General features: G+C 42.4%; 1 protein-coding gene across 1 annotated transcript in view; it reads right to left on the bottom strand.

Annotated features, from left to right (window-relative positions):
* LOC124755559 (otoferlin-like) overlaps window positions 1-15818 on the bottom strand; it is a 461140-nt gene that overhangs the window by 210036 nt on the left and 235286 nt on the right. The window contains exons 13-15 of the mRNA XM_047249045.1: window positions 15391-15605; window positions 6189-6375; window positions 5906-6096 (exon numbers count right to left, since the gene is read on the bottom strand). Coding sequence (XP_047105001.1) covers window positions 5906-6096; window positions 6189-6375; window positions 15391-15605 — 593 coding nt within the window. The remainder of the gene's footprint in view (window positions 1-5905; window positions 6097-6188; window positions 6376-15390; window positions 15606-15818) is intronic.

Here is a 15818-nt window from a genome sequence, read left to right as displayed (position 1 = left end):
AAAAGACATAAAATTCACACCCAGCGACAGCATGGTTTCTGTTCGCAACACTTTGGAAAGACGAACAACACTGAACATTCACTTGAACACTGCACTAAAAAGTTGGCAAATATGACATACCACAGCCAAGAGCAGGTGATGGGAAATTGGACAGATGATGGGAAAATAAAAAGGGGAAGGAGAGGAAAAACGAAACGGGGGAGGGGGAAAGAAGCCGATGGAGGATGAGGAACCCTAAGAGGGATAGGGGGTGCGAGCAGACGCGACAGGGAGTGGGGAAGGCAGAGAAGGGGAATACAAAACAACTCGGGGGGGGGGGGGAGGGAGAAGGGAGATAGGGAGAGGTTAGATAGGGAAAAACCGGATGGAAGGGGGAGAAGAGGGAGCCCAAGGGAAAGGACGGAGGAAAGGAGGGGGGGTGAGGATCAGAGTAGATAGGAGGGATAAATGGAGGGAGAGAGGGCATCATCCGGGATGGGGAGTTGGTGGAAGCCACCTTGGGAAAGGAGATGAAGGGTGTAGAAGTGGAGGGTAGGGGGGACACAACAGTGAAGACGTGGCAGGGGACAGGGATGGGAGAGGAGAGGAGAGGAGAGGAGCAACCAGGGGGTGAGGGGGATCCAGGCGGCGGGAGAGTGGAGAGTACGCAGATATGTTCGAGGAGCCTTTATAGATCTGGAAAACGGATTTGAAAATATTATCTGGCAATAGACGTTCAGAGTGCAGAAGGAAGCAGCTCTAAAGTGGAAAGATATGCGAGTGATACCCTATCTCCTCCTATACAGGATGGTCCATTGATAGTTATCGGGCCAAATATCTCACGAAATAAGCATCAAACAAAAAACTACAAAGGGCGAAACTCGTCTATCCTGAAGGGGGAACTAGATGGCGCTATGGTTGGCCCGCTAGATGGCGCTGCCATAGGTCAAACGGATATCAACTGCGTCTTTTTAAATAGGAATCCCCATTTTTTATTCCATATACGTGTAGTACGCAAAGAAATATGAATGTTTTAGTTGGACACTTTTTCGCTTTATGACAGATGGCGCTGTAATAGTCATAAACGTATAAGTACGTGGTACCACGTAACATTCCGCCAGTGCGGACGGTATTTGCTTCGTGATACATTACTCGTGTTAAAATGGACCGTTTACCAATTGCGGAAAAGGTCGATATCGTGTTGATGTATGGCTATTGTGATCAAAATGCCCAACGGGCGTGTGCTATGTATGCTGCTCGGTATCCTGGACGACATCATCCAAGTGTCCGGACCGTTCGCCGGATAGTTACGTTATTTAAGGAAACAGGAAGTGTTCAGCCACGTGTGAAACGTCAACCACGACCTGCAACAAATGATGATGCCCAAGTAGGTGTCTTAGCTGCTGCCGCGGCTAATCCGCACATCAGCAGCAGACAAATTGCGCGAGAATCGGGTATCTCAAAAACGTCGGTGTTGAGAATGATACATCAACATCGATTGCACCCGTACCATATTTCTATGCACCAGGAATTGCACGGCGACGACTTTGAACGTCATATACAGTTCTGCCACTGGACACAAGAGAACTTACGGGATGACGACAGATTTTTTGTAAGCGTTCTATTTAGCAACGAAGCGTCATTCACCAACAGCGGTAACGTAAACCGGCATAATATGCACTATTGGGCAACGGAAAATCCACGATGGCTGCGATAAGTGGAAAATCAGCGACCTTGGCGGGTTAATGCATGGTGCGGCATTATGGGAGGAAGGATAATTGGCCCCCATTTTATCGATGGCAATCTAAATGGTGCAATGTATGCTGATTTCCTACGTAATGTTCTACCGATGTTACTACAATATGTTTCACCGCATCACAGAATGGCGATGTACTTACAAAATGACGGATGTCCGGCACATAGCTCACGTGTGGTTGAAGCGGTATTGCATAGCATATTTCATGACTGGTGCATTGGTCGTCAAAGCACCATACCATGGCCCGCACGTTCACCGGATCTGACGTCCTCGGATTTCTTTCTGTGGGGAAAGTTGAAGGATATTTGGTATCGTGATCCACCGACAACGCCTGACAACATGCGTCAGCGCATTGTCAATACATGTGCGAACATTACGGAAGAAGAACCACTCGCTGTTGAGAGTAATGTCGTTACACTTATTGCCAAATGCATTGAGATTGACGGACATCATTTTGTGCATTTATGGCATTAATGTGGTATTTACAGGTGATCACGCTGTAACAGCGTGCGTTCTCGGAAATTATAAGTTCATAAAGGTACATGCATCACACTGGAACAACCGAAATAAAATGTTCAAATGTACCTACGTTCTGTATTTTAATTTAAAAAACCTACCTGTTACCAACTGTTCGTCTAAAACTGTGAGCCATATGTTTGTGACTATTTCAGCGCCTTATAACACAAAGCGAAAAAAATACGTACTACACGAATATCTAATAAAAAATGGGGGTTCATATTTAAAAAAACGCATTGAAATCCGTTTGACCTATGGTAGCGCCATCTACCGGGCGAACCATAACGCCATCTGGTTTCCCCCTTCAAACTAGCCAAGTTTCGTTCTTTGTAGTTTTTTCGCTTGACGCTTATTTCGTGAGATATTTGGCCCGGTCACCATCAATGGACCACCCTGTATACACTGCTTACACCACGGAAGCTGTAGACCAAATTCGCGAAACAACTGAAGTGGGGATCAAAATTAATGGACAGAAGACAGACATACCGCATTACCCAGACGACATTGCTGTGGTCACTGAGGCGAAAGAAGATCTAGAGAAGATCCGCAGCACAACAGAAAAGGGTTTTCTGTAATCGGTACGTTGTGAGAATAAGGAAGAGGAAGATATGAGTGATGGTATGCAGTAATGAAGAGGGTTGTGAACCTCTAAGAACGAAAACTTGAAGAGAGGAGTTAGAAGTGATAGAGGAGTCTATTGGAGAAGAAGTATCACAAGATATGGTAAAGACGGAAAGAAATTGTGCGCAGAATACGACACACCATAAATGCATTTCATTTGGGAAAGAACTTATTCAAAAGCAAAAACATCAACCTGGAAATGTGGAGGCGCATCATGGAAGCATTTCTTAGGAGTACAGCGAAACTTGGACAGTAGGAAAACAAGAAAGAAGACGGATAGAAGCCCTGGAGTTTTGGTGCTACAGAAGGATGATGATCAGCCGGGGAAACAGAGTTGCCAATTAAGAGGTGCTGATAAGATCACAGGAGACCTGGCCTCTCTGGAGGCACATCCGAACAAAAAGAGACAAACTGGTAGGACACATTTTGAGGTATAATAAGATCATTGTAACAGTTAGTACTGTTGATGGAAAAAAATTCCTAGAGACGACCCAGGATGTCATACTTACAGCAGATTACGAAGTGCGGTGTGCTATGTATGTGAGTACGCGGAAATGAAGAGGAAGGCAGAAAGAAGAATGGAACAGCGTACTGCTGCAAACCAAACTCACCGTTGAATACTAAAGAAGAAGAAGAAGAAGACCTACTAAAATGCGAGTGGAAACATTGGAACGTCTAACTCTTACCAAAATGTGAGTGCCAATACTGGAAGGTAGCCAACGCTGCTCGGCGGGTATTAAAGAATGTAAATAACGTTCTTGTGTAGCAAATATCCTAACATAGATGGAAGCAAAAAAAATGAAACTATGATTGATGTCTATGAAACGTTCGAAGGAAAAAAAGTTGAAAATATGTGTTTCAAGGGGAAAAAAATATGTGCTCGGGATGGTCTTTGGCTGAAGCAGTTAATGTTTTTCACTTCTTCATAAAACGAAACATTACTATGAGAACTATGGTAGAGGTGAATCACTTTACACAAACACAGCAAAGATGAATGTCGGACTATATCATACTTGTCTGTGCTATGAGGAAGATAGAACCACAGGAAACAGTTGTAAACAATAGAGGAAAATCAACTAACATGCCGATACATCTAAGATAATACAACTACAGTCCGAAAAATTTTGCCGGTCAACTATTGTACAAAAACTGCAGGACAACTGCTCTAATAAAAGGTTTAACAACTGAAGGCTTGAAGTAAATGGGTACCTAAGTGCCATTCTGAACAGTTTACAGGAAATGCCTTTTGTCTTTGGTTAGTTCTTACTTTTAATTTTCTAATTCAAAATAGGTTTTTATATTTAACTGAAGACATATTACACCGTGCTCAGTCATTAAAAAACAGAAATTAATCAAGGACAGCAAAAATGCAAAAGCTATAACATGCAGTCAGTCCTACGTCCACAATATTTGACCTAAAATAGAACTAAGTGCCTCAGGCAGTTACATCCCTTTATACAAATATTTCACTGGATAATATCTAATCATAGAATAACTATTTGCTCCCTATTCTTGGCTGTGATGATAACAGAAAGAAACTGTTACCGTAATACAAAAACTTACATCTTTTTAAGTAATCTTCAAGTTTATTAATACAACTATATTGAAATCCATTATTACAATAATATTGGAATAATAAAAACATTTTGAACATGGCTTGAATTTAAAGATATGATGCTTCCATTAAATAGTTTGTCTTCAGGTTTTACCAATTCAATGATAGTAATTCAATCATTTTTTTTAAAATCAGTCTTCTTATCTTCTGTAATGTTAATATGAGTCAGAGCCAGTAATGATAATAATTTTTCTAAATCAAATGCAAATGTCACACTACAGCAACTAGGAATTTCAGATTCATTGAAATCATTTATCATTTTTGTTCTTGGTTTTGCAGCTTTCAAATGATGAAGTTTTAGTTTATTTCTAATATCTGTTTTAACTCTACCAGAGGATGTTGCGATTTGAGAAACTAACAAATCACATGTTGTACACTTGTATGTTCTAGATTGCTGGAACGATAGTTTATTTTTGAAACGTTTATTAAACACCACATAATAAAAACGGTACGACGCAGTGCTGTCAGGATATTGTTTCTTAAAAGCCTCGTAAAACATTGATTTGTTCAAAACCCATGAAAGATATTCCTTCCCTGAATCCTGCCTCCTATAGTGGCTTACATGTCTTGGGAATGATCGTATGTGCTCACATAGACAAGAGCCTTGTCGTCATGAGTATATTTTCGATAAATTTTCTCATTACTCCTTTTTTCAACATACACTGAGTTAGTAGTCTGCTTGATTTTTATTAAAAGCTGGCACCTATTACCGGAGGTAGCAAAAATATCGCAGAAAATATTCTTAAAAACTTGCACAATTTTCTCCTCGCCATTTAGCACAGTGTACATCACCGTTGTTTGACATCTGCTTGGTGCATATGTACCATGTCTGCATCTCGCAAAACGCTTATCTTGCATTAGGTCAAGAAGATGTTTTTTTTGTTTTGTTTACAATTTATAAAACTCATCAAAGAGTAAAAGTTTTTGGTCGTAGGGTACACATTAGCACTTGTATTTGTATTTACATATAAAAGTTTGTTGGGATGGGACAGCCTTCGCCGTTACTATAGTGTTAGCAGCAGTTGCCACCATTTCTCAGCTTCTTATTTTATTCCGACTGTCTCTTTATACGTTCGATCTTGTGGAGCATACACCCAGTGCATTCTGTTAATAATCGCTTTAACTAATAGGAGCCATATTGTCACTTAAATCGCCATTTACATTGTTGGCGTTGGTACATAGATCCCATTTTTGGTAAAACTACACTTTTTCGAAAAAAATGGCAGTTAGACCCCTATTTACTTCAAGCCTTCAATTGTGTGTAATATTTCTTACTTGTCTCCTCCTAATATTAACTTACATTCTCTGGATGTCATCATTACACTAATGACGAATTCTGAGAAAGTGCCGGACCAACTTAACGTAGCTTTAATGAAAAAGGGCCTACTTAGAATTTTTCAAGTGAAACTCTTCCTCACCAGTTTGTCAATAATTTTTGCAATGATATTCGAGTTGTACATTCGCCTTCTGTGGTCCGGCCATATCGAGTACACATGCATACATGGTTTGTCGTCCCAGTATGGGAGGAAGTAATAGATGCGGTCATGGGTCATTGGTTTGGCTGGCGGCGTGGTGCTCTGCCAGGAAGGTAGTTCTGATGTTACCACTTCTAAAAAACAGAAACATTTTAGGCACTATGTCAGTAAACTGTTTCTGAGTAAAGAAAGTTAACTGAAAAAAAATAAACAATCGTTCACTTACCTAAATTGTCATCGCTGTCGGAGTCAGCGAAATCTTTCGCTGTTTCATTGTGACCGTCAATTGAGTTACCTGCGTTTCCGATGCTAAGTTCAAAATATACTGGTTTGTCTCCCAATTTTTTGTCGATCATTGTCGCTTCCAGGATTGTCGCAAACAAAAAAAATTCTTCATTTTTTGCATATGATGACTGCAACAAATCATTGTCATTAGTGACTATCGTCGTTACGTTTGCTTTAGAATGGGTTTGGTGTTATAATGTGTACAATGGACACTTATACAGAATGAACAGCAACAGGTTAACCAAACAGATTTTTTAAATATCTTTGGGACAAAAAGTCAACAATAACCTGGATATAAGATGTTAGGAAAGATTTGGAAAGAAACAACATAAGCGAAAAAGATGCAACAGAAAGAGAGTGTTTCAAGAGGAAAGTGTTAAAAATGGAAGGATTCCAAGGAAAGAGGGAGAAGAAGACAGGGTCAAAATGGTCCGAGGAGAGAAAAAGAATACATAGTGAAAAGATGAAAGAATACTGGAGGAAAAAGAAAGAACAACAAAGAAGGAAGCTCTGAAATGGGTGTGTGGTCCTTAGATGACCCAAACGAAGAAAGAAAGAAAGAAGAAGAAATAAGTAAGAAACAGATATCAGCACCATAGTACACTTTGTGATTCTTATTCTGGAAATAAAAGAAAGGTACAACAGTGTGGTTAAAATTCAGGATGAATTTAATGACAAGATATTCTGATCACATTGCTATCCTTTGTGAAAGTGAAGAATTACCTGACATGTGAAGGGAATGAACAGTCTAAATGAGTGCAGAATATGGACCGAGTGTAAATCGAAGAAAGACGAAAGTAATGAGGAGTAACAAAAATGATATTGGCGATAAACTTAGTATCAAACCTGGGGATCATGAAGTGGACGAAGTTAGTGAATCCTCATACTTTAGAAGCAAAAAACACATAGGGGAAGAAGCAAAGGGGACATAAAAAGTAAGCTAGCATGGGCAAAAAAGGCACTTCTTGCCAAAAGAAGTCTGCTAACGTCAAACACAGGACTTAATTTTACGAGGTGCATTCAAGTTCTAAGGCCTCCGATTTTTTTTCCCCGGACTGGAAAGAGATAGAAACATGCACATTGTTTTAAAATGAGGCCACGTTCATTGTCAATACATCCCAGAGGTGGCAGCACCGTACGGCAGATGGAATTTTACCGCCAGTGGCGAGAATGAGAACTGTTTTAAATACTTAAAATGGCGACGTTTTCCTTATTTGAACAGCATGCAATCATTAGGTTTCTGAATTTGCGTGGTGTGAAACCAATTGAAATTCATCGACAGTTGAAGGAGACATGTGGTGATGGAGTTATGGATGTATCGAAAGTGCATTTGTGGGTGCGACAGTTTAATGAAGGCAGAACATCGTGTGACAACAAACCGAAACAACCTCGGGCTCGCACAAGCCGGTCCGACGACACGATCGAGAAAGTGGAGAGAATTGTTTTGGGGGATCGCCGAATGACTGTTGAACAGATCGCCTCCAGAGTTGGCATTTCTGTGGGTTCTGTGCACACAATCCTGCATGACGACCTGAAAATGCGAAAAGTGTCATCCAGGTGGGTGCCACGGATGCTGACGGACGACCACATGGCTGCCCGTGTGGCATGTTGCCAAGCAATGTTGACGTGCAACGACAGCATGAATGGGACTTTTTTTTCGTCGGTTGTGACAATGGATGAGACGTGGATGCCATTTTTCAATCCAGAAACAAAGCGCCAGTCAGCTCAATGGAAGCACACAGATTCACCGCCACCAAAAAAATTTCGGGTAACCGCCAGTGAAGAAAAAATGATGGTGTCCATGTTCTGGGACAGCGAGGGCGTAATCCTTACCCATTGCGTTCCAAAGGGCACTACGGTAACAGGTGCATCCTACGAAAATGTTTTGAAGAACAAATTCCTTCCTGCACGGCAACAAAAACGTTCGGGAAGGGCTGCGCGTGTGCTGTTTCACCAAGACAACGCACTCACACATCGAGCTAACGTTACGCAACAGTTTCTTCGTGATAACAACTTTGAAGTGATTCTTCATGCTCCCTACTCACCTGACCTGGCTCCTAGTGACTTTTGGCTTTTTCCATCAATGAAAGACACTCTCCGTGGCCGCACATTCACCAGCTGTGTTGCTATTGCCTCAGCGATTTTCCAGTGGTCAAAACAGACTCCTAAAGAAGCCTTCGCCGCTGCCATGGAATCATGGCGTCAGCGTTGTGAACAATGTGTACGTCTGCAGGGCCATTATGTCGAGAAGTAACGCCAGTTTCATCGATTTCGGGTGAGTAGTTAATTAGACCCCCCCATGAACCATGGACCTTGCCGTTGGTGGGGAGGCTTGCGTGCCTCAGCGATACAGATAGCCGTACTGTAGGTGCAACCACAACGGAGGGGTATCTGTTGAGAGGCCAGACAAACGTGTGGTTCCTGAAGAGGGGCAGCAGCCTTTTCAGTAGTTGCAAGGGCAACAGTCTGGCTGATTGACTGATCTGGCCTTGTAACAATAACCAAAACGGCTTTGCTGTGCTGGTACTGCGAACGGCTGAAAGCAAGGGGAAACTACAGCCGTAATTTTTCCCGAGGGCATGCAGCTTTACTGTATGATTACATGATGATGGCGTCCTCTTGGGTAAAATATTCCGGAGGTAAAATAGTCCCCCATTCGGATCTCCGGGCGGGGACTACTCAAGAGGATGTCGTTATCAGGAGAAAGAAAACTGGCGTTCTACGGATCGGAGCGTGGAATGTCAGATCCCTTAATCGGGCAGGTAGGTTAGAAAATTTAAAAAGGGAAATGGATAGGTTGAAGTTAGACATAGTGGGAATTAGTGAAGTTCGGTGGCAGGAGGAACAAGACTTCTGGTCAGGTGACTACAGGGTTATAAACACAAAATCAAATAGGGGTAATGCAGGAGTAGGTTTAATAATGAATAGGAAAATAGGAATGCGGGTAAGCTACTACAAACAGCATAGTGAACGCATTATTGTGGCCAAGATAGATACGAAGCCCACGCCTACTACAGAAGTACAAGTTTATATGCCAACTAGCTCTGCAGATGACGAAGAAATTGAAGAAATGTATGATGAAATAAAAGAAATTATTCAGATTGTGAAGGGAGACGAAAATTTAATAGTCATGGGTGACTGGAATTCGAGTGTAGGAAAAGGGAGAGAAGGAAACATAGTAGGTGAATATGGATTGGGGGACAGAAATGAAAGAGGGAGCCGCCTGGTCGAATTTTGCACAGAGCACAACATAATCATAACTAACACTTGGTTTAAGAATCATGAAAGAAGGTTGTATACATGGAAGAACCCTGGCGATACTAAATGGTATCAGATAGATTATATAATGGTAAGACAGAGATTTAGGAACCAGGTTTTAAATTGTAAGACATTTCCAGGGGCAGATGTGGACTCTGACCACAATCTATTGGTTATGACCTGTAGATTAAAACTGAAGAAACTGCAAAAAGGTGGGAATTTAAGGAGATGGGACCTGGATAAACTAAAAGAACCAGAGGTTGTACAGAGACTCAGGGAGAGCATAAGGGAGCAACTGACAGGAATGGGGGAAATAAATACAGTAGAAGAAGAATGGGTAGCTTTGAGGGATGAAGTAGTGAAGGCAGCAGAGGATCAAGTAGGTAAAAAGACGAGGGCTAGTAGAAATCCTTGGGTAACAGAAGAAATATTGAATTTAATTGATGAAAGGAGAAAATATAAAAATGCAGTAAGTGAAACAGGCAAAAAGGAATACAAACGTCTCAAAAATGAGATCGACAGGAAGTGCAAAATGGCTAAGCAGGGATGGCTAGAGGACAAATGTAAGGATGTAGAGGCCTATCTCACTAGGGGTAAGATAGATACCGCCTACAGGAAAATTAAAGAGACCTTTGGAGATAAGAGAACGACTTGTATGAATATCAAGAGCTCAGATGGAAACCCAGTTCTAAGCAAAGAAGGGAAAGCAGAAAGGTGGAAGGAGTATATAGAGGGTCTATACAAGGGCGATGTACTTGAGGAAAATATTATGGAAATGGAAGAGGATGTAGATGAAGATGAAATGGGAGATATGATACTGCGTGAAGAGTTTGACAGAGCACTGAAAGACCTGAGTCGAAACAAGGCTCCCGGAGTAGACAATATTCCATTGGAACTACTGACGGCCGTGGGAGAGCCAGTCCTGACAAAACTCTACCATCTGGTGAGCAAGATGTATGAAACAGGCGAAATACCCTCAGACTTCAAGAAGAATATAATAATTCCAATCCCAAAGAAAGCAGGTGTTGACAGATGTGAAAATTACCGAACTATCAGCTTAATAAGTCACAGCTGCAAAATACTAACACGAATTCTTTACAGACGAATGGAAAAACTAGTAGAAGCCAACCTCGGGGAAGATCAGTTTGGATTCCGTAGAAACACTGGAACACGTGAGGCAATACTGACCTTACGACTTATCTTAGAAGAAAGATTAAGGAAAGGCAAACCTACGTTTCTAGCATTTGTAGACTTAGAGAAAGCTTTTGACAATGTTGACTGGAATACTCTCTTTCAAATTCTAAAGGTGGCAGGGGTAACATACAGGGAGCGAAAGGCTATTTACAATTTGTACAGAAACCAGATGGCAGTTATAAGAGTCGAGGGACATGAAAGGGAAGCAGTGGTTGGGAAGGGAGTAAGACAGGGTTGTAGCCTCTCCCCGATGTTGTTCAATCTGTATATTGAGCAAGCAGTAAAGGAAACAAAAGAAAAATTCGGAGTAGGTATTAAAATTCATGGAGAAGAAATAAAAACTTTGAGGTTCGCCGATGACATTGTAATTCTGTCAGAGACAGCAAAGGACTTGGAAGAGCAGTTGAATAGTTGAATGGAATGGACAGTGTCTTGAAAGGAGGATATAAGATGAACATCAACAAAAGCAAAACAAGGATAATGGAATGTAGTCTAATTAAGTCGGGTGATGCTGAGGGAATTAGATTAGGAAATGAGGCACTTAAAGTAGTAAAGGAGTTTTGCTATTTGGGGAGCAAAATAACTGATGATGGTCGAAGTAGAGAGGATATAAAATGTAGGCTGGCAATGGCAAGGAAAGCGTTTCTGAAGAAGAGAAATTTGTTAACATCCAGTATTGATTTAAGTGTCAGGAAGTCATTTCTGAAAGTATTCGTATGGAGTGTAGCCATGTATGGAAGTGAAACATGGACGATAAATAGTTTGGACAAGAAGAGAATAGAAGCTTTCGAAATGTGGTGCTACAGAAGAATGCTGAAGATTAGATGGGTAGATCACATAACTAATGAGGAAGTATTGAATAGGATTGGGGAGAAGAGAAGTTTGTGGCACAACTTGACCAGAAGAAGGGATCGGTTGGTAGGACATGTTCTGAGGCATCAAGGGATCACCAATTTAGTATTGGAGGGCAGCGTGGAGGGTAAAAATCGTAGAGGGAGACCAAGAGATGAATACACTAAGCAGATTCAGAAGGATGTAGGTTGCAGTAGGTACTGGGAGATGAAAAAGCTTGCACAGGATAGAGTAGCATGGAGAGCTGCATCAAACCAGTCTCAGAACTGAAGACCACAACAACAACAACAACAACAGTTAATTAGAAAAAAAATCGGAGGCCTTAGAACTTGAATGCACCTCGTAAGAAGAAATTTTTCAGAACGTGTATTCTGGTGCACGACGTTATATGATAGTGAATCATGGAGCGTAGGAAAATCAGAAAAGAAGAGAATCTAAGCGTTTGAGATGTGTTGCAGGCGAATGTTGGGAATTAGGTTTACTGATAAGATAAAGAATGAGAACGTCATTTACAGAATCAGCGAAGTAAGGAACGTGTGAGAAACCCTGTCAAGAAGAAAGGGCAGGATGACAGGATATGTGTAGACATCAGGGAATAGCTTCCATGGTACTAGAGGGAGCTGTGGAAGGTGAAAGCTGAGGGGAAGACAGAAATTGCTGTACATCCAACAAAGACACTGGCGTGAAAAACTTCAAGACCAAAGTAACTTCGCATGATGTGTCAATGACAAGTAACATAACTCTGAAGCTTGGACCATACATAGAAAGAACTGCTATGGTGTAAGTAGAGTAGGTAACTGCAAAAAGATAGGGTGGTGGACAAAAATATGGAAACATAGAGAGAAATGTATTGTTGAACATAAATGCAGATGCTAGCCAAACCTGCAGATTGTCCTGTTGTAAATGATCACGAGCGGCACCTGTGAAATGTCCTCAATACTTTGCAAGTGTCAGTCAACGCGAGAACAGTGTTCTGTGTGGTTCTGAGTACATTGTGTCGGAGCTCAAGTACATTCGTGCCGTGGGCAAATTGTTGGTTCTTTTGTGGTGGATGCCTTCGTAACTAAGGTGGCTGAAGTGCTTGGTGTGTCAAGAGACCCCATATCGAAGATTTATATCGCATACAGGAAAAGCCGAAAAACATCATCCGCTACATCTCAATGTGGACGAGGGTTGTTGTGTGATCGTGAGGGACAGTCACTGAAGAGGACTGTGACAAAAAATAAGAGGACGGCAGCTACTAAAGTCACTGCAGCGCAGACTGTCGCATTCGTGAACCCTGCTGTCCGCACCAAATTAAGATGAAGGGAATTCCTTAAGGTGGGCGAGCTGGAATTCCAAATCCATTCATCAGTGATGCAAATGCTCGAACCGGTAACAGGAAACCGTTGTGCCGAAGCCATAAAACTGGACCTATGGAGCAATGGAAGACTGACATTTGGTTGGATGAGCCTTAATTCACACTGCTTCCAACTTCTCCCCGAGTTTACGTCACACGAGTGAAACATGGCGGGGTTCGGTGATAATGTAGGCAGCCATATCGTAGTGTTCCATGGGCCCCACAGTTACCTCTCAAGGTCGCATTACTGCCAAGGAATACGTGACCGTTTTGGCTGATCAAGTTCATCCCACGGTACAATGTTTGTTGCCCAACGATGATGCTATGTTCCAAACTGACTGGGCCCTTATTCACACAGCTCGCTTCGTCCAGGCCTGATTTTGCAAGCTTAGGATCAATAATCGCATCTCCATGGCCACCACAGTCACCAGATCTCAATATTATTGAGCTTTTGTGGCCTTCTTGGAGAGCAGGGAGTGCAGTCGCTATCCATCTTCATCATGGTTGCCGGAGTCCGTCTCGATAGCTGAGTGGTCAGCGCGAAAGAATGCCATGCTAAGCGGCCCGGGTTCGATTCACGTCTGGGTCGGAGATTTCCTTCGCTCAGGGATGGGCTGTTGCGTTGTCTTCATCATCATCGTCTCAGCCCCATCGACACGCAAGTCACCGAAGCGGCGTCAACTAAAAGACTTACACCAGGCGACCGGTCTACCCGACGGGAGGCCCTATCCACATGACATTTCATTTCATCATTACCGGAAATTTCTAATATTTTGCGGGAAGAATGGTGTAAGATTCCCATGAAAACCGTACAGGACACGTGTTTATCCTTTCTGAAACAACTGGAAGCCGTTTTGAATGCCGAAGTTTTTACTACATCGGTGATGTGTTTTTAGTGTTTCCATATTTTTGTCCACCACCTGTACGCAATAGGATGAACAGAAATCACACTTTCATTGAAAGACAATAATTACATTGAACTCGCCGCCGCTACTTATGGTGGTCCCCTGGGAATGATAAAAAGCGGGACACGGTCGTTAATAGGGCGTTAGATCGCAACGAACGTTCTGAAACGTATTCCCATCCCGGTCACAAGTTGATAACGACTTCTTGTGGTACGGCGTTCCACCAATGTTGTTGACAACTGTTGGATGGTCGTAGGAGCATGTGGACGTGTTACAGTACGTCTCTCAAACGCTTCCCTCACTCACTGGATTGGATTTAAGTCGAGGGAACGGACAGGCCCTGTCTGTTCGCCGAATATCCTCTCTTTCCGAGAGCTTCTCTACCTGCACTGTTCGATACGGTAGCGCATTGTCATCCATGAAAATAATGTCAGTGCCGAAAGCACCCCTCGAAAGACGCATATGGGGGATAACGTTGAGAGGTGACTGTATCGTATTCAAAGGTGTGGAGGTCAGTACGCCCATACATCATGCTTTCCCACAACGTAACACACAGAACACCTGAACGATCGTGTGACAGTGCTGGACGTACCCTCATATAGCGAGAGATGGTAACACATAATGCACCCACAAAAATGGTCGAAAATGTCGTTTTACAGTACAATCATCAGTCAACGTTATTGTGACAGTGTACTCCATCGCATTTTTTCAGCGTTGCATTCGGCCCTTACTCTTTATGAATGACAATGCACGACTGCATCAAAGAGTGCAGGCAGAGGGGCTCTTGGAGCGAGAAGATATTCGGTGAATGGACTAGCCTCCCCATTCCCCTGACTTATATCCCATTGAGCATGTGAGAGATGCACTGGGGAGGCGTACTGCAGCACGACCACTAGTAGCGACGACCATCTGTCGACAACACTGACGGAGGAGTGGAACGCCCTACCACGAGAACTCCTTACCAGCATTGTATACATATCATGGGACCACACTGTAGAGTATGCATAGCCATCCGTGGTATCACACATCGAATTGAGAATCATGTGCTGCCTTTTCTAATGTCCAGCATCATGAATCGTGGTAACTTCAGGGTAATAATTGTCTTTGAGTCAAAGTATCATTTCTGTGCGTCTCACTGCATACTTCCTACCTTCTGTGATACACTGCAACAGTTCTTTCTATGTATGGTCCAAATTCCATCGAGCTATGTTGCTTGGAAGTGACACATCACGCGAAAGCTACCTTCGTTATTTAGTTTTGCACACAAGTGTAATTGACGACGTAGGTTGAAAGTGCTACTCTCAGGTGGAAAAGTTGGCACAAGAGAGGAATTCTAGGCAGGCAACATCGAACGAGTCATAAGATTGATGTCTGAAAAAAAAAGAAAAAAATTCTAGTGTGGAGATTAGAACGACACACGATGCGATAGAGTCGCAACTAAACTCGGCCCATTGGATGACCATCAGCTGCCACAAGAACCGATAGAACCTCTCACACACTCAACAAAATTTTATTGAAATAGTCTCTGGCGCAAAAGCATACATTCTGTCAAAATAAATTTAAAAAAACTGAGGTGTCAACTTCGAAATACTTACTTCATTAATGGGGAACGTTGGTTCGACTTCTACCTCAGAAGGGGCGAGATCGATAGTGTCTGTGATTTCTGTGCGTATGGCTACCAGCAATCGCGCACGGTATGACACCCCTTCTCCTAGGCCTGAATTTAGATTTGAATGTTCGTCTATGAGACTGTAATCTCTTGTCGAGCCATACAAATGGATGAATGTTGGTCCAAATGTTGGAAGGAAACCTGAAAAGAGAGAAACAAAAGTTTCAAAGACGAGTATACATTTTCAAGATGATGGGACTAAAAAACAAACAGCAGTAACCTGAATGGTATCAAATTCCCTGGTGCCAAGACGAAGTTTGATTTCAACTAATCAAATTAAGATTGAAGTTATGGAAAGACAGGACTCAGAACCTTGCGAGAGTATGGTTTTCTTTGTGTTCTTTGCTAAGTGAA

This window comes from Schistocerca piceifrons, chromosome 1, assembly GCF_021461385.2.
Source record: "Schistocerca piceifrons isolate TAMUIC-IGC-003096 chromosome 1, iqSchPice1.1, whole genome shotgun sequence".
Taxonomy (NCBI): Eukaryota; Metazoa; Arthropoda; class Insecta; order Orthoptera; family Acrididae; genus Schistocerca; species Schistocerca piceifrons.
This window is presented reverse-complemented; position numbering and strand designations above follow the sequence as displayed.